Source organism: Sphaerodactylus townsendi, linkage group LG10 (genome assembly GCF_021028975.2).
Source record: "Sphaerodactylus townsendi isolate TG3544 linkage group LG10, MPM_Stown_v2.3, whole genome shotgun sequence".
NCBI classification, from domain to species: Eukaryota; Metazoa; Chordata; class Lepidosauria; order Squamata; family Sphaerodactylidae; genus Sphaerodactylus; species Sphaerodactylus townsendi.
Genome location: NC_059434.1, coordinates 61,894,280 through 61,915,514, shown reverse-complemented (window position 1 = coordinate 61,915,514; position 21,235 = coordinate 61,894,280). Strand labels below are relative to the sequence as shown.

The 21,235-nt window shown below is 51.5% G+C and overlaps 1 protein-coding gene and 1 long non-coding RNA gene across 6 annotated transcripts in view; both read left to right on the top strand.

Annotated features, from left to right (window-relative positions):
• The window catches only part of PITX2 (paired like homeodomain 2), a 33,068-nt gene extending 24,025 nt beyond the window's left edge, over positions 1–9,043 (top strand). For 3 of the 4 annotated variants that reach the window (XM_048509506.1, XM_048509508.1, XM_048509507.1), the window contains 2 exons: positions 4,270–4,475; positions 7,551–9,043. In XM_048509506.1, the coding sequence (XP_048365463.1) occupies positions 4,270–4,475; positions 7,551–8,099 (755 nt within the window). In that variant the 3' untranslated portion in view covers positions 8,100–9,043. Of the gene's footprint in view, positions 1–1,751; positions 2,427–4,269; positions 4,476–7,550 lie in introns of those variants that run through there. The other variant, XM_048509505.1, reaches the window with a different exon arrangement.
• A 2,541-nt stretch (positions 9,044–11,584) lies between these two features.
• Positions 11,585–21,235, top strand: part of LOC125440108 — a 28,603-nt gene continuing 18,952 nt past the window's right edge. For both annotated transcript variants that reach the window (XR_007245636.1, XR_007245637.1), the window contains exon 1: positions 11,585–11,925. This is a non-coding gene — a long non-coding RNA (uncharacterized LOC125440108). The remainder of the gene's footprint in view (positions 11,926–21,235) is intronic.

Sequence of the window (21,235 nt, the reverse complement as noted above, 5' to 3'; positions counted from 1 at the left end):
TTCTGATGCGTGCATTTGCATTGCATTGCTGATGTAGAGATCCACCACGCAATACTTACATGTCTATCCCACTGCTAGAGTCATGAAAGTAAATCCCATGAAACTTTGTTTTTATACATGAGCACAGCAGCCGAATTATTATTTGGTCAACTCTGGAACGGCCAGACGTTGCCTACAATAGAAAAATGGTTGGGGAAGGTGATGGAATTTGCAGGGATGGCCAAACTTATTTCTTTGATCACAGAAAAGACACTATCTACATTTATTAATGTCTGGATACCCCTTATAGACTTTTTGAACGAAACGAGGGGGAAAATTAACTGGTAATTTGTGGACTTGAAGCTTAAGAAAAAAATAGTTATAAAACAGAAAAGAAAGAGAGGGCTTTTTCTTCTTGTTGTGACTGTGTCTTCTTTTTATGTTCCTTTTATTTTACACACACACACCCATCTTAGTTCTTGTCATATATCTTTTTTTTTCATATAAAATAATCTTTCAATAAAAAAAGAGGAAGTAAATCCCACTGCTTTTAATGGGAGGCACTGCCCGGCAGGACAGCAGTAGGTGGCATAGAGCAAAGGATGTCGCTTGATCATTGGCGTTATTTGTAGGGATTTTCCGAGGCTCTTAGATATGGCTGAATAAACGTAATCAATGAAAACCAGGACGGCGACCCATGTTTGTTTGTCTGTTTGTTTAAGCCTTCAGAGGAATTGCTCTTCACAAGAATCAGAGAAGAACTTTGAAAGATTAAAAGGGAGAGCGGAGGCCTCAGTTTTTCTTTTGTGACAACTCAAAATGTGTGGGACAGACAACAACATTCTGTACATTTTCTCCGAAAGTCCCCTACCTCCAAATTCAACCAGAGTTACTCCCAAGCGAATAAGCTTTAATAATTAATTTGGGACTGGGATGTCAGAACTGCAAACAGCGTAGATATTGGTGTGTCTGTGTTGTACGCCAGTCTGTCGAGATATCTGATTTGTTTTGGATGAGTAGGCTTTCGCGTTTCAAATAGGTTCGATGAAGACCGCTTTAAAGGAGCGCAGAAGTGTCAGGGAAGGTGGTGTGGTGTTTAAGCACTCTTTCGTTCTTAAAGGAGAACTATTTAATCAGGCGCTGCCTGTAGAAAAAAATACCCCCAAATCGCACTTTCTCCAAACTCTGGGGGTTTTCCTCGCTTTTACCTACAGCCTGTCTCCTGAAAGTCCTATTTCTCGTCCACCTCCCTGCAACGAAGCGCCCGGAGTCCCGGCAACGAGTCTCTTTGCAACGTTTCTTCTCTCCGCTAACCAAACCTGCCTTCTTCTATTGTAGAAACGCGTCCGCGCGGGTGGGAAGGGGTGGTCGATTTGGGATTTTCCTAGGGTGGGTGGGTAATGGGGGAGCGACGGTGATTCTTGGAGGGGAAATGCGGACGCCTCTCAGACCAAGGCAGCGAGCAAGCAGGTTGCAAAATACAAATGCAACAGTGGCTCGATCTTGCATTCCATCCCCGTCCCAATTCTCCCTTCCCTGGCAGGAGAGGCTGGCTTTTTACGCTTGCAGAAGACCTGACTGGCAAAAAAAATTGACTTTCCCCGTAGCCCTGCCCCGGCTCCCTGATAGGTTGGCCCGCTCCTAGCCTCCGCCGGGGCGTCTCGCCTCCTGATTGGCTGAGAGCCGCGTCACTCCGGCCCCGAGCGGCGAGTCCAGGAGGCAGGGGAGGCGGGAGGGAGGGGAGAACGGGGGGCCGGCTGATATGCCTGCCCCGGGAAGGCCGCCTCTGGGTTTAAGACGTTGGGCAAAGCGGGCAAGCGGCGGAGCTGCGCGCGTCCTCCTGGCTCGCCTGGGCGCACCGACGGCTCTCGGGAAGCGCCGCCTGTGGATCTAAGCGCGCCTCTGCTGTGCTGCACCGGGGGTTCTTCATGCCCGGCCAGGGGGGCCTCCTTGGGAATATACCGCGGATCGGCCCGCCTACCGCTGCCCAGGCTCATGCGGGGGGCCCCGTCGGGAGCAGGGAGGGCGGCGGAGAGACCGCTTGGCCCTGAGCCTTCCTCGGGAGCGGCGGCGGCGACAGGACCCGGGGAGCTGCGGTCGCCGCCGGCGCTGTCGCGCTTGGAGTGCCCCGAGGTGCCGCCTCCAGCCCAAGGAGCTCGGGCTGGCCCCCTCGCCGGGCTCCCCGATGAGCTGCTTGAAAGAGCCGCTGAGCCTGGAGCGCCTGGGAGCCGGGAGTAAGCTGTGCTCCACCTCCCCGTCGTCGTCGTCGTCCTCCGCCTCTTCGTCCTCCTCCTCCTCCTGCCACTACCACCACCACCAGCCGCCACCGCCGGCCCTGGTCATGGCTTCAGCCCTGACCCCCGGACAGCCCAGATCGGCCTTGGAGTCCGCCAAGCACCGGCTGGAGGTGCACACCATCTCTGACACCTCCAGCCCAGAGGCCGCAGGTAAACACCTCCGCCCGGCGCTGCCTACGCCAGGCCTCTGCCAGTATTGCCTCCCCACCACCCCATCCTCCACCGCTTCCCAGTTCAGGACCTGTGGGGTCCCGATCCTGAGAAGGGAAGAGGACTCGCCTTTCCTTTCAAGTGAATGCAAACGTCTCTTTTTGGAAGGGTTGCTCCTTGAGAAAGTCAGACCCCCTCGCCTTTCTCCCAGGAACAAGGTGTTTGCTAGGGTCAGAGTTCAACCCGAAATCTGACAGTTGTCACCGCGATTCAGCCGGGCCATCTCAATACTAGAACAGCCCAGTTCTGCTACTTGGAAACCATAAACGATACGTGTGGGGTCAATCTGTAGGACGATTCAAAGGATCCACAGATCAGATAACCTGACATGTAGGAGGGGGGTCGATTTAAATCCATTGGTTTCCCAGAGACCAGAGCTGTTCTTCCCTATGCGCTGTTTGCAGCGAGATTCCCAGGTGGGCAGAGAATCGGGCTTTCGGGTTGCGCTCCAATCCAGGATTACCTGAGACTGTCCCAATTAGCTGGGTGGGGCGCACTTCTTTGTAAGCAGGCGAAGGGACCGGCTTTAACCCGAGCACTCCGGCTCAATTTAGGTGTGGACCGGGCATGCTAGTTTCTCACTGATCCCAATCCCACCCATGGATACTCTGAACTCAATTGCATTCATGTCAATGTGTTCAGGGCGGACAATGTATGGGCACGTTCTAGATATCCTGGAGGAAACATGCATTTTCTTTAAATAGTCGGAACGAGTCAATCATTAGCTTTCCGGGTCTATTCACGCACCTATCAGATGGTATCTGTGTAAGTGAACAGGTGGCAACCGACCAATTTAGTGTCTAATAATAACACTGTAGTTTCCGGATGCTCTTCCTTGTGTGGAGCGCAAAGGTGGGCATGTCTAGATACGCAAGGTTGGTGCAGTTTAACAGTCCTAGTCGCTATCTTAGTATACATTTCTGGTTCTATGGTGGATTCAAGCAAGTTTTGTATGGTTTTGGGAGCTGGGCGCGGAGGCACACGGCTATGGGCCGTTGCAAATACCTGGTCTGGGGTCTGTTAGGATCATTTACTGCCAGCACGGCCAGGCAACTATAGATGAATATGTATTGCACAGTAATGGAAACGCGTCTTTTCGAGGCAAGCCTGAATCCATGTGTTTGATGGCTTCGAGTTCGCTAATATACACTTAGTTTAAGGCCCATATTTTCACTCTTCAGCATGTTTTGGGACCTGACTTGAATATGACTTGAATATTCCTGTGGGGGGGGGGGTGATTTTAGGGGACTTCCATAAATACAAAATGACAGGTTTGGGATCCGGGGCTTTAATCGCATATCCTCTCTGGATGAAGTCGATTGATATCTTCGTGCTTTCTGCAGTTACTCAGGAGAAGCGCCATTAAAGAGCTTTAAAAGTGCACTTCTCTTTACCTGACATCCCGTTGATGTCAATGGGATTTCTTTCTGTTTTCCTACGAGTCCCAAACACCGTGCCCGCTGAGTTCACAGGGGCTTCTGGTCAGGATCTCCGCCTTAGGATAAGATTCGATCCTTCCGCTGTTAAGTGCATTGCTTTTGGAAGGGAGTCCCCCTGCTTTGAGTGGGAGCGAAGCGGCTTGGAATCGCAGTCTCCCACCGCCTCGCCGATTCCTCCGGCTGGACTGGGTGGTGGACAGCACTGCTGACCGCGCCCGGCGGGGTTGTTTGAGCCGATCCCGCCGTCGCGGGCCGCCCTCCTTCCCCTTCCCCTTCCCCTTCCCCTTCCCGTCCCTCCTGCGGCTGTTGTTGACTGGGCGCCTCTTCCTCCTTCCCCCTTGCAGAGAAAGACAAGAGCCAGCCGAGCAAGAGCGACGACGCGGGGCCCGAGGATCCGTCCAAGAAGAAGCGGCAGCGGCGGCAGCGGACCCATTTCACCAGCCAGCAGCTGCAGGAGCTGGAAGCCACTTTCCAGCGGAACCGCTACCCGGACATGTCGACCCGCGAGGAGATCGCCGTCTGGACCAACCTCACCGAGGCCAGAGTCAGGGTAAGCCGGCAGCCGCGCGTCGCCCGCTGGGCTGGGCTGGGCATGGAGGAGGAGGAGGAGGAGCGAGCCCCGCTTGCAGCTGCTTTCGCTTTCCCCTGCTTGGCCTCCGTGGAGGGCCCTGGCCAAGCGCCGCTAGGCCGAGAGAGCCTGCCAGCTCCTCCGGAGATGATGATAGATGGCCTGGCCGGGCACCGAGTTCGGAACCCGGGTCCGGCAAGCAGAGCAGGCTCCTACGTCAGCGTCGCGGCGCGCCCCAGCCCGCCCGACGGATCTCAGGCACCCGCCACGGGCCCGGCCCTGCATGCTTCGCTTCTCCATTCCCCCTCGCGCTCCCCTCCTGCACTTCACAACCAGGGTGGTTTCTCCCAACCCCCACCCCTTTGCCCTCCTAGATTTATGGCTCTTTATGGCTCTACCCGAGCGCTGCAAGCCAGCAGGCCCTTTGAGGGGTGGATCTTGCAAACCCCGCTTGAAACACCGGTTGCAAACCTGGATGCACATTCTGCGCAGGGAAGTCCCTTCGAATGAACGGGGGCGACTTGAGAGTAAGGCCGCGATCCTCAGTGCAGGGAATGACCTTGAACTCAGTGGGATTTATTGCCGAGTAAATCTGTTGGCGACTGGCTTGTAAATCTCCTTCGGCTGGGGACGCTGGTTGCAGCCGGCCAGCGATGGAACTTGAGAGTAACCCTGCTTAATGCCCCCAAACCTGCCCCGGATTGAGGACTGAGGCCTACCGCTCCAATCGCACAGATAGATATTTATTATTACGGCCTTTTGGCCAGCCAAACTCCAATCGCACACATTTAACCTGGAAGAAAGTTTAGGGAGGCCAACGGAGCTGGATAGAGTTGCTGTGGTGGTTGTTTTTTATTTTATTTTATTTTCCAACCGGAAAACAGGCTCTCATCCATTTTTCCTATTTAAATCACCAATGTATGAAAGTCAGAAGGGAACCCAAAACAAAGGCCCGGCAGAGGTATTTACGTGCATTCGAAGTAAATCCCACCAAACCCAATAACTTAATTTCAACAAAATGTGCATGGAAATGGATAATAATGAAACCCTACTACGGAAGCACATTTACTTCAAAGTTAGTTCCACAGAAACCCCCAGCTCCTACTCCAAAGTAAACGCATTTAAGACTGAGCTGAGAATGCACCCCAGTGCGGCGGAGAAGCGATGGACACACACACTGAACCAGAACGCGAAAGCAGGCGGTTTTGTGGGATTAAGTTCCACCCACGAGAAGGCATATGTCGCTTTTATTTTGTAAAATCGCTTTTGCTACAATAATCTGGAAGCAAAGCAAACAAGCCCCCAAGATTTTTAATTAAAAAACCCAGGAGTCGCAGACTTGGGGCTCAGCTGTTTGGTTAGAAATGCAGGCAAAAAGTAATTAAAAAGAGGGAGGACGATTGTGGGCTATTGAATCGGCCCAAAGAGGGCCACATGCAATTGTAATTTTGGATTGCAGCCGATTTAGGCTCCTGTTCACCCAAAGCACCGGACGGAACCATTTACTCCCCACCCGTCCCTACCTTGAAATAGGCTTCCTTGCAATCCTCGCTGGCTTTGCGGGACGCGCGGCTTAAAGAGAGCGGGAGGCAGTTGCCAGGTCAGGCCTGTGGATGTTTTCTTCCAACTGCCAGCTCGCCCCCAAGCAAAGGTGCAGAGGGGATCGCAGGCCCGGCTGTTTGAACTCCAGTTGCTTCGACTCAGCTGGGCCCTGGATCGGGCGGCCGAGTCCAAAGGCTAGCAACCGAGGCTCAGCAGCAGGTTCTTGGCGGCTTGTAAGAAAGGGGGGACGCGAAAGGGGATAGGAAAAGGGGAAAAACCGTCCCTGCACCGCGGTCTTAAAAACCAAGACCTCTTTTTGCGACAGAAAACAAGCTCTCCTGCCCTGTCCGGAGTCCCATCAACACCCCCCCTCCCTCCTTTAAAAATCCTGTTTTTAAAAGATCGAGGCTGGTGAGAAAAAGGGAAGATGGAACTTTTCGGATTTTCTGTCCTAAATACATTTTTTAAAGGCTTGTTTGAAAATTAAGGTGGTGGGAAACTTTCCCCTCCCCACTCCAGTTTGATCTCCGTGGCGAGCCGGGCGAGGGGTTGTTCGGGGGGGGGGGGCACGTGGCGTCTTCAACGCCCTTCCCCCTTTCCGGGAGGGAATCAAGAGAGTTTTGGAAGGTGAAACGCGGGCCGGGTAAACAAAAGGCGAGCCGGAATCCACATCGGAGCTTCGCAGGCGGCCGTCTGAAGGGGCTGGATGTGGATTGGGAAGAAAAGCGCCGCCTTCGCCATTGTCTCGGCCGCCTCCTGCAAGGCCTCCTTGGCCACGGGGCCGAGCGGCGACGGCGGCAGCGCGTTTGGGGATCGCCAGCGCGGCAAACGCGGTCCTCTAACAAGTTGTCGAGGGGAAGATTTATTGGGCTCCCCTCCCTTCCTCCTCCTACGGAAAAAACCGAAAATGGGATTTGCGCCTTTTCAAGAGAGAACAAAACGTCCAGGTCTCGTTGCACGCCGTTCCTAAATAATATGGCTTCGCGTTTCGAAACCGGGGAGGGGAAGGGGCTGTCAGGTTTTCTCCTGAATATCTTGTCGGGGAGGGGGAGGGCTAGAGTATCAAGCCCACCTCTTTTGTTCGCCGCGACCGCTCGGAAAACGAAGGAGCAGAAACCAAATGGGGGCGGGGGGGGGGGTTTGGAAATAGAAAAGAAGCTTTCTTGACTCTCTAGCAATGGGAATTACGCACGGTCTGGCCTCGAGGGGGATTTGGTCATCCCTAGGACAATCCCAATTCACCCCCCTCCACCCTTAAAGGTGAAAGACTCGCGCGAGATCCCACCCGGAGGTTTCCTTCCAAACCTCTGCCCCGCCAGCCTTCCCCTCCTGGCCGCCAAGGGCTCCTGGTTGCACCATCGAGGATCCAGCGTTTTGCCCTTGGGTTGACAGGGGAGGTTCGGGGATGGGTGGACGCAGGGCCCGCTGTCCGTTGGCTCCCCGAGTGACCGAGTTTTCTCCTCCTCCTCCTCCTCCTCCTTCCCCCCTCCCTGTGCTGTTCCTTTCCGCTCCAAGGTTTGGTTCAAGAACCGTCGGGCCAAGTGGCGGAAGCGGGAGCGGAACCAGCAAGCGGAGCTGTGCAAGAACGGCTTCGGGCCGCAGTTCAACGGCCTCATGCAGCCCTACGACGACATGTACCCGGGCTACTCGTACAACAACTGGGCGGCCAAGGGCCTCACCTCGGCGTCGCTGTCCACCAAGAGCTTCCCCTTCCTGAACCCGCTGTCGTCGCAGAGCATGTTCTCGCCGCCCAACTCCATCTCCTCCATGAGCATGTCTTCCAGCATGGTGCCCTCGGCCGTCACCGGCGTGCCGGGCTCCAGCCTCAACGGCCTCAACAACTTGAACAACCTGAGCAACCCCTCCCTCAACTCGGCCGTGCCCACGTCCGCCTGCCCCTACGCCCCGCCGACCCCTCCTTACGTTTACCGGGACACGTGTAACTCCAGCCTGGCCAGCCTGAGACTCAAGGCCAAGCAGCACTCCAGCTTTGGCTACGCCAGCGTCCAGAACCCGGCCTCCAACCTGAGCGCCTGCCAGTACGCCATGGACAGGCCCGTGTGAGCCCGGCCCCCGGCCCCCTTCGGCCACTGGCACGCCCGGGCCGCCCCCCGCCCCCCTTGGAAAGGCACCCCGGGAGAGGAGGCTGCCCGGCTGCCTCCGGCCAAGGACTGAACGCTGCTCCAGCCGACCCTCGACGGCACCGCTGAGCAACACACTTAGGCGCGCGCGCACCGCCGCCGCTGGGAATTGGAGACCCCCCTCCCTCTCTCTCTCTCTCTCTCTCTCTCTCTCTAAACAAGGAATCGAAGGGGGAGGGGAGGACGAGGGAAAGCGCTGCAAAGACACCCCCACCCCATTTTTGTTTTGCAATGGCTCTTCTCCGACTCCGGCTCCTTTTCACTTAAAAAGAAAGAAAAAAGAAAAGGAAAAAAAAGTCTCCTCCAACGGCTACAAGGACATCTATTATAAATATATATAAAACACGGACAAACGTTTGACTGGATATGATATGACATTTTAATGTTCCTATAAGCTTGTTATTTTTTATGTTTAGCATTGTTAACATTCAAAGGAAAAAAATGTCGGGAAAGGATGTATATATATATCGAAATGTCAAATTAATTTTATAAAAGCAAGTTGTTAGTAATATCTCCACAGTGTTTTTAAAAGGGGGCAGGGGAGGGGAGTTAGGCTTTAAAATAAAGCATGTTACGCAAGAGATTAGGGATTTTTTGTTGGTTTTTTTCCGCTTGCGAGCAAGGGAATGTATATACTAAATGCGACACTGTATGTTTCTAACATATTATTATTAATTATTATTATTATTAAAGAAAGACCCATTGTGTGAATATCGGTTTTAGAATAGTAGCTCTGGTGGATGCAATGTTGCCTCTGAAAACTGCAAATGTAAAACATACCCATTTGTATAACATTATTGTTTTCCTTTTCAGCCGACATTGGAAAAAAAATGTGTTTTCTTTCATGGGAGTAAACTATACCGCATACAGATTTGTCCGAATATATATTTTTTTAACCTGAAGGGAAATGGGCGAATGACCAGGCATGTCAATTGGCTGAAAGGTCTCCCAGACCCAGTTTTTCTGTCCTAAAAAACCAGCATTCCTTCCGCCTCTAGATCTGCCCTTCTGTCCAAAGGGCTTATGGCTTTTGGGGGGCAGGGGGGTTTCCTTGTTACTGCACCCCTGGCTGTCCATCCCCACCGTTGTAGGCACGATCCGGCCCCAGCGAAGCGCTCTAACAGTCCGATCCTTCGCACGACTCCTTGGAAGAAAGTCCCACCAACTTTGGTGGAGTTTACGACCTAGTTAGTAAATGTTTACAAGGAGACGGTCGAAAGTCCTCTGAAGACTTTCCACAGGCGCTTTTCTACCGAAATCTTCCCTTCTCTAAAAATCCCCAATCTTCCAAGTGTCCAGTTGAAATCTACTAGATTTCAAAAGGCTTTTCTCTGGTTGGCTTGCGAATACCAATACGATATGACCTTTATTTGGCATGGCATGTGTATATACATTGTATTTCAGCTATTTTGCTTAGTTCGAGTTTAATTATTTAAAGTCTTAACAGTATATTTTATAAACTCTGTTTCTTTTTATTGGGTAATTCTATGTCCTAGTATCTGATTTTATAGCTGAAATACAATGTATATACACATGACATGCCTAATAAAGGATAATAACAACAGTACCAACAATCTTTTTCCAATGGTGCTCCGTGGCCACAATCTCTCTGTGTGTGTGTGTGTGTGTGTGTGTGTGTGTGTGTGTGTGTGAGAGAGAGAGAGAGAGAGAGAGAGAGAGAGAGAGAGAGACCTCCCCCCTCTGCCAGAAAGGAAGCAACGGGGACCGGCCACCGCAGCCGGGGGTCGGCGAAGGGTTGTGCTGCAATCTGTAGCCGACTGGGAAGGTCGCGCTCTTTGTGTTTGGCACGCAGGGATATTGACCCATTCATTCTCCGACGGCTTGTTCCTGCAACTATGCCGGATTATGGTTTGCGTGTCTGCAGGAGGACGGAACAAATCAAGATGAATTGCAGCTCCGGCCCTCCGAGGCGAAGCGGGGGGGGGGGGCGGAGGGAGGGAGGCGCCCGGGCAGGCTGGTGGAGCTCCGAAACTGGAAAGTCCCCTGCAGCGCAATGCTCCGTTCCTCCTTGCTGGCGTGGGCGGGCGTGTGTATGTTTTACTCGTTGGTAACTTTACCAAGAGACAACTGTGCCTTTGTTCGGTCCGCTGGAAAAGAGATGCCGGGTCATGTCTTTTGTGGAGGAGCGCCCGACCGACTCTGCCTATTGATTTTGCTTCTGGCTCGTCCTTCCCCGCCCCCTTTTGTTTGGGGGAAGCGGCAGCCGCGATTTTGCAAAATCCCCGAGACACCTCTTTCGGTCCCCCCTAATGGAGACGGAGGGGCAAAGGCAGCGGAGGGGGGGGGGGGCTGCCCGGAAAGGCATTGGAAAGCATGGCCTTCCCTAGACCCTCCATCCCCAAACACGCCCTTCCTTAGAAGTGGTTCCAATGAACTCCACGTGGGTGCGAGCTGCAGATCTCCTTCCCAACCTGGTAGGAAATGGTCCCTGCGTGGATCTCACAGCCTTTTGAGTAGGGGGTCCCACCATGGACCCATCTCCCCCAAACAGGGGTGTTCTATTCCTTTCTCCCGAATTTGGGCCAGCTCTGCCTTGACTGGGATCCCTGGAGACCAGAAGTCACCCCTCCCCCTTGCTCCTTTGTTGGAAATTTGGGGAGCTCCATGTCAGACTCTCCCTGCCCCAGAGCCAGGCGTCCGGACCGGTTGTCGCCCCACAACACCGGGGAGTGGGCGGTATTTATGACTCGTAATGGTTGTTATTAAAGATTATATAGCCAACAGTCCTCAGCCCTTGCCTGTGTTTTAGATAACCCGCAGTGACCTCCTTGCTTTGAGCTCAAAACCTCTGATGGATTTTGAATTCTGTGAGCCTGCGTACTTCGCGTTGATTCCTGGGCGAGCAAAGCGACTTGGGGAGCTCGGGGGGGGGGGGGGGATCTTCTCAGATCTGCCAGTATTTTTCAGAAGCGAATTCCTTTGAACTGGAGGCGGGAGATGGGGGGTCACGGGATGAGTGGCGTGGCCAGACCCTCCGATTCTGTTTACTTACCTGGCAGAGAAAATGTCTATAGTGCTAAGGCAGTTTATGGCACCCAAACTCGCCTCCACTCCATCAAACTCTTCCCAAAGCATTTCCCCATCCTTAGCTGGGCCTGCTGTGTTGTTGTTGTTACTCCTGCCTACTCCTGCAAGAGCCCCCCCCCCCGCCCCCAAGCAGGAGAGAACGATCTCCTTTCCTTACCATGGGGGTGGGGAGGGGCGCATCACCTCCGGTGCAAAAGAGACACGAGGCTTCCAGGTAGTAAATCACCCGCGCGGCTTTGCCTCTTCTTGAGCCGCGGCGGGGGGGGGGGGGGAGCGGGGCGAGAAAGAGCCGAGGCCAAAAGCTTCGCCTTGCACGTTTGCGGCTCTCCAGCCAAGGCCGTAAATAAAGCGGGCGAGCGGCAGCAGCGGCTCTCTGGAGGCTTCTGCTCCAAAGGCCGGCGGCGCGCTCCTAATGGCTGGCTGACCCCGGGCGTGCGAACAAACGGGGCTGTCTGGCCGCCAATCCACATCGCAATCCACAAAAGAGGCCCAGCTCCTGCTTGCCCTCGCCTGCACGCCCAGGTTCTTTTGGGGGTGGGGAGGGGAGGGAAGGAGAGGGAGGCGGTTTGTGTATATGGGGGGGGGGTCTCTATAGACCCCAGCGCCGCGCGTCGGGAACCGGAGGTGCTGTTGGGAAAGTGGGACGTATCTAGAGACACTGTGGATGGGCGTCGGTGGCGGCGCCCCGCTCAACCGGGCACGTAAGTCAGCGGCCAGGGAGGGCGTGAAAAGCCGGTGGGGGTGGCGGGGGGAGAGTTAGTTGCAGGGGCGGCCGGTTTCAGGGGGCTTCTGCGGCCTGTTGGGGTCTCCTCCTATTCCTCATCCCCGGCAAACTTGGCCCTGCTCTAGGAGAAAGAAAGAAAGAAAGAAAGAAAGAAAGAAAGAAAGAAAGAAAGAAAGAAAGAAAGAAAGAAAGAAAGAAAGAAAGAAAGAAAGAAAGAAAGGGGGGATGCCAACAGAGCATGAAACTGAAATCTCTTTCCTGCAAATCTAGAGTCGTACCTCAATGTACACGATAATGAGACTCGCTGCATTCAGTGCGACCGACTGCCCAGAGAACATTTTGGGATGGGTAGTGGTGTCGTATGTGCATTAGGGAAATGCGGGGGATAAAGCGTCTTATTTCAAAGTACCTAGTTCTGGTTATTATACCTGGGTACCTGGAAAATTCCTTAGATCCCTTCTCCCCTCCCCTCCCCTCCCCCAATTCAGGGTGTTTTTTTAAAGTCACAGTTTTGCATTCTGAACTGCATATCGACAAGTATCCGTGTCGATGAAATATCAGTCGAATAAGGGGGGAAAGCGAGAGAGTAAAGGAAAAGAGCAAAATTTGGACTCAATTCTGGCCGAGTCAGATAAGGTGGCGACAAGACACGGCCGAGGCATTGCACAAACAAAGAGTGGGGGAGGGGAAAAGAGGAAGTCGTTTCGTTTGACTTTTAATATCGATTAAGCATTTCAGTCACAACTCCCCCCCCCCCCCCCCCCCCGGACACCTCGGAAGGTTTTTATTTTTTTACTATGTGCGTGTTACTGTGTTTCAGCAAACTCTGCATACAGTATTAACTGTGAGTTGCTCCAAGGTTTATTATTCTATTTTGGGGGAAGGTGCCTTTTCCCTATGAGGACCCGCCTAGTCCAACTGCTTGCACGGCCCGTTCCGAAGTGTGTGCATGGCGCACGTCGGATAGGCACGTACACACGGCTATTTAAACGAAGGGACAAAGAGATCTGAGGTCGGGACAACCGCGTGAAGCCAATTTCAATATTTCTGCTGACTAGCGTGCAAACGGATTTCGTCGCCTCCCCAATTCCAGCAATCCCTCAGAGTTTTCCTTACTAAATGCCTGATTTGGTTACGCACAAATGTAGGTTTCTGCTCCGGATGGAGCGCAACAGACCGTAATCCATGAAGGCTGAAGGAATTACACCCTTCGAGATGGGTATTAAGACTGAACTAATTGACTGCTAAGTCTCTCTCTCTCTCTCTCTCTCTCTCTCTCTCTCTCTTTCTCTCTCTCTTTCTCTCTCCCCACAAAACGGTCTACCTACCCGCCCCCCCTCAACACAACTCCCATATCCAAATCTGTTAAAGCGCCAGGATCCTCTTCGCTGGATCCCCCAAACAATAGGACGCTGGGACTGAAGAGCCTCTTGCAAGTCTGAGTCACAGATGATTTGCAGGCAGTTACTGGGATTTATCTGGATCACAACGTTTTGCTGCAACGTAGTAGCGGGTCCTTTTGAACTGAGCGCGATTTGGTCACCAGCAGACACAGAATCTGGTTGCCCGAAAGGAGACAAGAGGTCTGTTTGGCACATTTCGCTCACTGGCCGCAAAGCCAGCAAAAGCTAAGGTCTAGAGTGGCGTCCAGCTCAGCCTGGTCGCTAGATTTCTATTCCTTAGCGATCCTGTGGATCTACTCAGGTCTACTCAGAATCTTAACTCAGGTTCATATTGGTAGAACTTACTCAGAACGGGTCTCCTCAGAATCTTGCTCAGAATCATTTGGTAGGACTTACTCCAAGGAAAGCGTTTTTTCAGGTTGCAATATTAAGCCTGAGAACTTCCGACTGAAATGTGTATGGCAAAGCAGTGTCAGTTTTGTGAAGAATCCAAAATAGGCCAAAATGAATAAATTGTGCCATTCAAATCAATGCCCTGTCACAATTTATGTCTGTACTTCCTACTTTGATTATGTGTTCCTGTATTGCAGGAGGTTGGACTTGATGGCCCTTGTGGTCTCTTCCAACTCTATGATTCTACTTCTTACAATGCAGTCCTAAACAGAGGTAAACCCCTCAAAGTCTACTGAAGTCAAAAGGCTTAGAAGAGTGTGACTCTGTTTAGGACTATATGGTTAGCCCTGCACAACTATTTATGCCTGTATTGGACCAAAGCACTTGGACGAGGGCCCTTCCGAACAGAACTACTGGTCAATAAATCCTATTACTTTATATGGAATTTACTCCTAGGTAGGACAGCATGAACACATGGAGAGCAATTCCATTGAGATCAATGGGACTTCCTGGTTTCAAGGTGGGGGATGCAAAACTAGAAGTCCTGTCTGTTTGCCTGCAGTCACACCTTTCCCCACACTTTGGGGTCAAAACCATCTCACCCGGCCTTAATGGGAAGAAAGTCCTATTGACTTCCACAGAGCTTACTCCCAAGAAAGGATACAGACTGTGTGGTGGCTAAGATCAGGTGGACTCTAATCTGGAAAACTGGGTTTGATTCCCCACTCCTCCCTATGAGGGATGGGATCTTATCTGGTGAACTGGATTTGTTTCCCCACTCCTACACATGAAGTCTGCTGGGTGAGCTTGGCTAGTCACAGTTCTCTCAGAACTCTCTCAGACCCACCTTCCTCACAAGGTGCCTGTTGTGGGGAGAAGGGAAAGGAGTTTGTAAGCCGCCTTGAGACTCCTCACAAGAGAGAAAGGTGGGGTACAAGTCCAAACTCGCCTTCTCCTCTTCTTCTTCCTCTTCTATCCTAGCAGGTTTTTTCGGTAAACCTTACCAAAACAGAAGTGTGGATCTTCTCTGGACAAGAGAGGCTGGAGTCTATGGCTCTCTCGCCTCACCCATTCTTCTTCCCATGGCTTTGGCTGGCCTGCACAACCAGAGACCTTTGTCTTCCAGGGCCAAGATGACTTGTCCTCCAGTGGCCCCCTTGATCACATCATCATTGTCCCAGCTTCTCTGGCTCATGTACAGACAGCTTTTCCCTGGGGGTATGTGACCAGAGTGTGGCCTGAGATAACCTATGTTTCTACAACACACACCCCACCACCCCAGGTATGGGACACTCCTTGACATCACATCACAGAGTTTACAACCTGATGGGGTGGGGGTGGGGGAGATGACTCCACAGCCTAAAACGGAATGATGGTCTGTTTGATTGGGAATTGTGGCTCTTTAAGAGTCTGACAGAGACCCTTTTAGCTACAGGAGGGCACAAGATGATGAATTACAAAGGTCAGCTCTACACCAGCAGTGTTCTGCAATGGTTAGAGTGGCAGACTAGGAACCGGGAGAGTCAGGGGAGAGTCAGGTTCAAATCTCCACTCTGCCACGGAAGTCTGTGAGGTGATCTTGCCCTCCCCCTGGATCTTGCCCACCAGACAGGGTTGTTGTGAGGATAGCATGGAGGATGGGGAAAATTTCCAAACTGCTTCTGGCCCCCAGTAGGGAGAAAAGTGGGTCTAGATATCTAAATGTCTACATTTCAAAACAAGTCAGGCTCACTCACAATATATCAGTCTAAGCTAAGGTGGGACATGAAGGGTAGATATTGTTCATTTCAAAGAAAATGCATATTTTGCAACTGGAAGACCGAAACTGTGCTGTGGCTAAAAAATTGAGCTATGTGGAAAGCTCAGCATAGGTTTCTCCTGAGACACTAGGTGACCATTTTTTTAGCCAAATCCTCTCCTCCATTTCCGCCCAGTGCAGGGGAACAGAAATTATAAATCAGTGTTGTGAGTGTTGGATTACAAATGTGACCAGGGTGTGCCACCGATTTCCAAAAGGGAGAATTATGGGACCAATTTAGAATTATCAAAAATGCTATCTGGGTCAGTCAGGCATTCAGCTTCAGTTCTAGAGCTTCAGTCAGGGAGTACACCAGAACCGAATCCAGAAAAACCTGGCGTTGCTCTTCAAGACATCATCCGGCAGCAAAGCTTCTGTGGAGAAGAACATCCACAGGACATAAAGAACCCAGTCCTAAGTAAACATTTACTTGCAAATAAGCCCTCTGCATGTAACATAAGCTTAGGGTCTCAGCCTTACTAGAAAACAGGCCCTGTAGTGTGGGTGTGGTGTAGGGTTTAGTGCTCAGGCTAAGAGCAGGCAAACTCCACTTGGAACGTTAAAGTTGGTCTATTGTCCACTGTGGGCGGCAGTGGCTCTCCAGGGTCTCAGACTTGTGTCTTTTACATCACAAGGGACCTGATTCTTCCAACTAGAGATACCAGATATACCACTGATGGGTTCTTTTGCATGCCAATTACACCTTCTGCCATTGACAGTTGGCCTCTTCATCCCATAAAGCTTACAGCATACCCTGAGCCCAAGTTTCTCCCTCAACCAAACCTCATTTTCAGGGTAGAAAGCCAGAAAAGCCTGGAGCATCTTGGAGGAATGGGGAGAGGAAAATCTAATTACTATATGAGTGAGATTCACTTTTACTTGGAGCAGAAATCATGAAAGCCCATGGGGACCCCTCTCTGGTACTAAACTTCTTCCTTTAAATGGGCCTGTAAATGTCCCTTCCAGTTCCACTCCTCACAAATTAATTTCTAACACTCTTCTACACTCAGAGGCATTCTGGTCTCTTGTCCTCTCAGTCCTTCACAACAGCTGAACTGCCAAAGAGCAGTCTAACCTGCTTTCCTTGGTCACATCCCCAGCTGTATATGTATATCAGTCAGGGCTTCCCCTAAAGAATGCCGGGAATTGTAGTTTGGTAAGGTCCAACCTGGGTGGCCCAGATTGGCCAGATCTCGAAGCTAAGCAGGGTCAGTCCTCGTTAACATTTGCGTGGAAGTCAGCCAGGCAAGGTCAGGGATGCTCCGCAGAGGCAGGCAATGGCATCCCACCTCGGAATGGCTCTTGCCTTGAAAACCCAACAAGGGGGTGGCCATAAGTCAGCAGAAGCATCCGAGACTTTTCCGCAATACGAAACTAGAGGAAAGAGGACATCATTATTGAATCAGCACAAATCTGTTGCGTGAAGTTAATTTTCCTCGACTTCACTTTTCCTTCGTTTTGTCTTGGTATAAATTTTAATGGTTTTGGACCTGTTTCTTTTGGAGTTCTCCCCCCCCCCCAAAAAAAAATATATATGTCCTGTCTTGAATTAATGGGTCATTATACGGCAGGTGATGTTCTTGATCTCCATGTCACTAAGAGCTCTAACCTCTATTCATGAGACAGGAGCATTTTTTCTCCAGGCCGATATCTGCTCTCCACACACAGCCTCTGGTACCCAGCTCAAGCTGACTGGCATTAGAAGCAGCGCTGGGTTGGGGGTCTGACAACCCATTCCCAGGTATGTTTATTCAGTAGTAAGGCATTTCAGGGACAATAAGGCCCAAGTAAGTGTGCACAGGTTTCAGCCCAAGGGTGGTCGACAGCTCGAAGTGGAAACACGTGCAGAATAATGCACTTACAATGCATTTTGCAGCTGGATTTTACTGTGCGGAATAGCAAGATTCACTTACAAACAATTGTGAAAATGCATTATTCTGCATGTGCGGAAGGGGTCAAAGTGGAGAATTCTTACATAATGTGACTGATTCGAAAATCACTGGAATGGGTTCCATCTGAGCTGATCTGGTCTTAGGAGTAAGGAACAGATCTCTCTCTCTCTCTCTCTCTCTCTCTCTCTCTCTGTGTGTGTGTGTGTGTGTGTGTGTGTGTGTGTGTGAGTGAGTGAGTGAGTGAGTGAGAGAGAGAGAGAGAGAGAGAGAGAGAGAGAGAGAGAGAGAGAGAGAGAGAGAGAGAGAGTCTTTGCTGATTTTGAGCCCTTGAGGGTGGGGGCAAGGAGAGAGGCACTTTGCAAGCGGAGTGTTGGAGTGTTTATCCAGCGGGGTTCCGCCGGCCTTGTCAGCAGCTGCGAATTCATCAGGCGCAGGCATCAAAACAACCAGCCCCCTTTGCTCCCAGAGCTGGGAGGCCTTTTTGTCCTCTCTCCTCACAGCTCAGGAGGCGCCTCTGCCTCCCCCGCCCTCATTTCCAGGGTCAGAAATTCTCTACCTCCCTCACAGTCCCGTCCAACTCATCCTGGCAGATTGAAGATGTACAGTGCCATCCTAAAGGGCGTCATGTCCTGCTGAACCCATTGACTTCAGTGGACCTAGAAGGGCTCAACTGTCTTTAGGAGGGCATTGTAAGTCCACGATCCTTTGTGGGGATGAGCTGGAAGCAGAGAGCCCTGACCCAGCACCCCGGTGATCCTTGGGTTTCAAGGCAAGAGACGTTCAGAGGTGGTTTGCCCTTGCCTGCCTCCGCATCATGACCTCCGGATTCCTTGGAGGTCTCCCATCCAAATTCTTGCCAGGGTCGACCCTGCTTAGCTTCTGAGATCTAACCAGGCGACTAGCCTGGTCCATCCTACCCGCCTAGATTGTGACCAAAAGACAGTTAACTAACTTAACTAACTTAACCCTGAGTATTTTTGGTCCAATAGGAAGTGAGATGTTTATAACGACTCAAAATAAACAGAACTCTGGTGGCATCTTGAAGGCGGGCAGCCTTTTATACCAGCATTGCGTTGATAGGACAGGCGTAAAGTCGCGCTTGGGAGACAGGGGCGCCCTCAAACCCCAGCTCAATTATGGCAACTCCAAAGGATTTTTAAGCCAAATTCAGAGATGGTTTTGCTTTTGCTTTCCGCTACATAGAAACCCTAGCCTCACTTGGGGGTCTTCCATCCAAATACGAACTAGGAAGGGCCCTACTTAGTTTCCCTAGGTCAAACCATATCTCGCATGCTCACAGTATTTATTGTCAAAGACTTTCACGGCCGGAATCACTAGGGGGTTGTGGGTTTTCCGGGTTGCATGGTCGTGTTCCAGTAGCATTTTAACCTGACGTTTCGCCTTCATCTGTGGCTGGCATCTTCTGAGAATCTGATGGTAGTATATATACTCCACTTGTTTTACTACCATCAGATCCTGTGAAGACGCCAGCCACAGATGCAGGCGGAACGTCAGGAAAAAATGCTACTGGAACAAGCCATACAACCCGGAAAACCCACAACATCACAGTATTTATTTTAGCACGGAGCTTGAGTGAAGCAGGGCCGGCTTCTTCGGATGCAAGAAAGGCGCAGCATAGGTAGATCCTCATTCTGCTGTCGTCCATAGTAATGTACAAGGTATGAACACAAATAGGGTCACGGGGCGGAGTGGGGGTGAAATCTGTGGCCGGGTAACCAGGTTTTAGCACAAGCCGAGACTTCCCACCCAACCCAGACTGCAGATCAGCCTTGGATATGACGCAGGAGGCCCAGCATTTCTGACCCCGCGGTCCGCTTATTTTCATGCCTCCTCCACTAAAGCAACTCTGCATGCTTTACATCCGAGGAAGCCGGGCCGAAAACGCGGGAGGCTACGGCGGAATTAAGACGCGTGAAGCCTTTCCAGAGCCACCGCCAGGTCCCTCTTTATTTTTGCTGCGACAGACGGGCCGGCTCCCCCTCTGGAATTATGATATGCGAGCCAGCTGCTGCGACTCTCGGATCTGAAATGATAACTGAAGGGCGGGGGGGGGGGGATAATTTATTCGAGCTCGGCTGGGGCCAGAGAGGACTCCAGGTTTCCACGGTTCCATTTGGAAGCAAATATATTGTTTTCCACGTCTCTTCTGTCTCTCCAGCCGGTTCCCAACGAGACGCCGTCGGGGCCCTTTTGCGTAATTCCCATTCATTCCATTGGGGCTTACATAGGAGAACTCTCCCCGGGGATGAGGGTCCGGGCGCTGCGGAGCAGCCCTAGTCGGGAGGCATAATGTTACTTCAGAAAGGCCCGCCTGCGCCTGGAGCACGATTTAATTCCAGAAAATCCATGCCTGATGCAGTAGCCGGCATCTCACGTTACTTCTGGGATATGTTTTCATGAGAGCTCCTGGAGTAAAATGCACTTTTCGCGGGTGTAAATCTGTCATTTCCCATCCCCGTAGCTAGTGAAGGAAATAGGAAGCCCCTTCCCCAACTCGAAAAAGTTGCCCCTAGCTTCAATTTGGGCAGCCCGTCCTATCCACTTATTCAATGTACGACGGTAGAGTCAGATAGATTTCGATGCGACTTACTTTCGAGTAAGCCTGACTCGGTCTGCAATGGAGAATACTTCCAGTACAACCTGAGCACCGAGAAGCCCGTCTGAAATACCTGCTTATTGGAAATCACAGCCCTCCACTCCAACAGAGTTTACAAGCGAGTAAAAGTAGCCCGGTCCTCGCCTGTCTATTTAGACCCAGATCCTATTTAATTCAACGGGTCTTTCTCCAAATTACGCGAGCGCTGGGGAGGCTCAGAGCAATTCAGCCCAATTATTGCAAATCTGCAGCAGGTCCAATAGTCTGCGAAGGGATTTACTATCCCGAAGGTACGTCCATAGTATTCAGACATGCCACAAGTTACGCCTGTATAAGTGTGTACAGGATTAAGGCCCCACTAGAGGCCAGGAAGCAGAAGCAGGCTTGGATCGGGCAGGCGACAGCCGGATTGAACCGCAGTCTGTGAGACGTGGATGAATCCGTCGAGGAAATCAAAGATCCCATACCAGATCCCCAGTCACTGATTGACTCTCCCCGTCGGGCCTCCACCTCAGACTGACTTTGCTCAGGAGACGGTGGTTAGTATTAAATAGAGAGGGGTGTGTGTGTGTGTGAGTGTGTGTGTGTGTGTGTGTGTGTGTGTGTGTGAGAGAGAGAGAGAGAGAGAGAGAGAGAGCGTGGGGGGGGGGAGGGTGTCACTGTATCCTCAGCTCTTTGAAGATAAGGTGGGATAAAAGTGATCCTCAAATTAGCCAGTGAAGTTCACCACCGACATTGGGTCACTCACGTTCTTTCAGCACGGCCCTACCTCACAGGGTTGATGTGAGGACAAGATGCCCATTGGAAGGAGGAGAAAACTTCATCAATTAATATATAAACCCCAATACTTAAGTAGCGTTGCCAACTGTCTGGAGAAAAAACAACAACCCTGTTCCTTTGCTAAAGGCTCATGAAGATGTTATTTACCAAGTAGTTATTTGCCACCATACCATGAAAATATTCAGTTGTCCATTTCTACGCTTCAAGACTGTCTCAACAGAACCTTCTGCTTACTCTGAAGAAAGGCCCATGGCTTTGATTGCAAATTACTTCTTGTAAGAGGACAATCCGCTGTACACTTACCCGGAAGTAAGCCCCATTAAATGTTGCGGGACTTACTCCCGAGTAGGTATACATAGGTTTCAACAGTAAGACGTCTGGCAGTCCATGCACGGGAAGTCAAT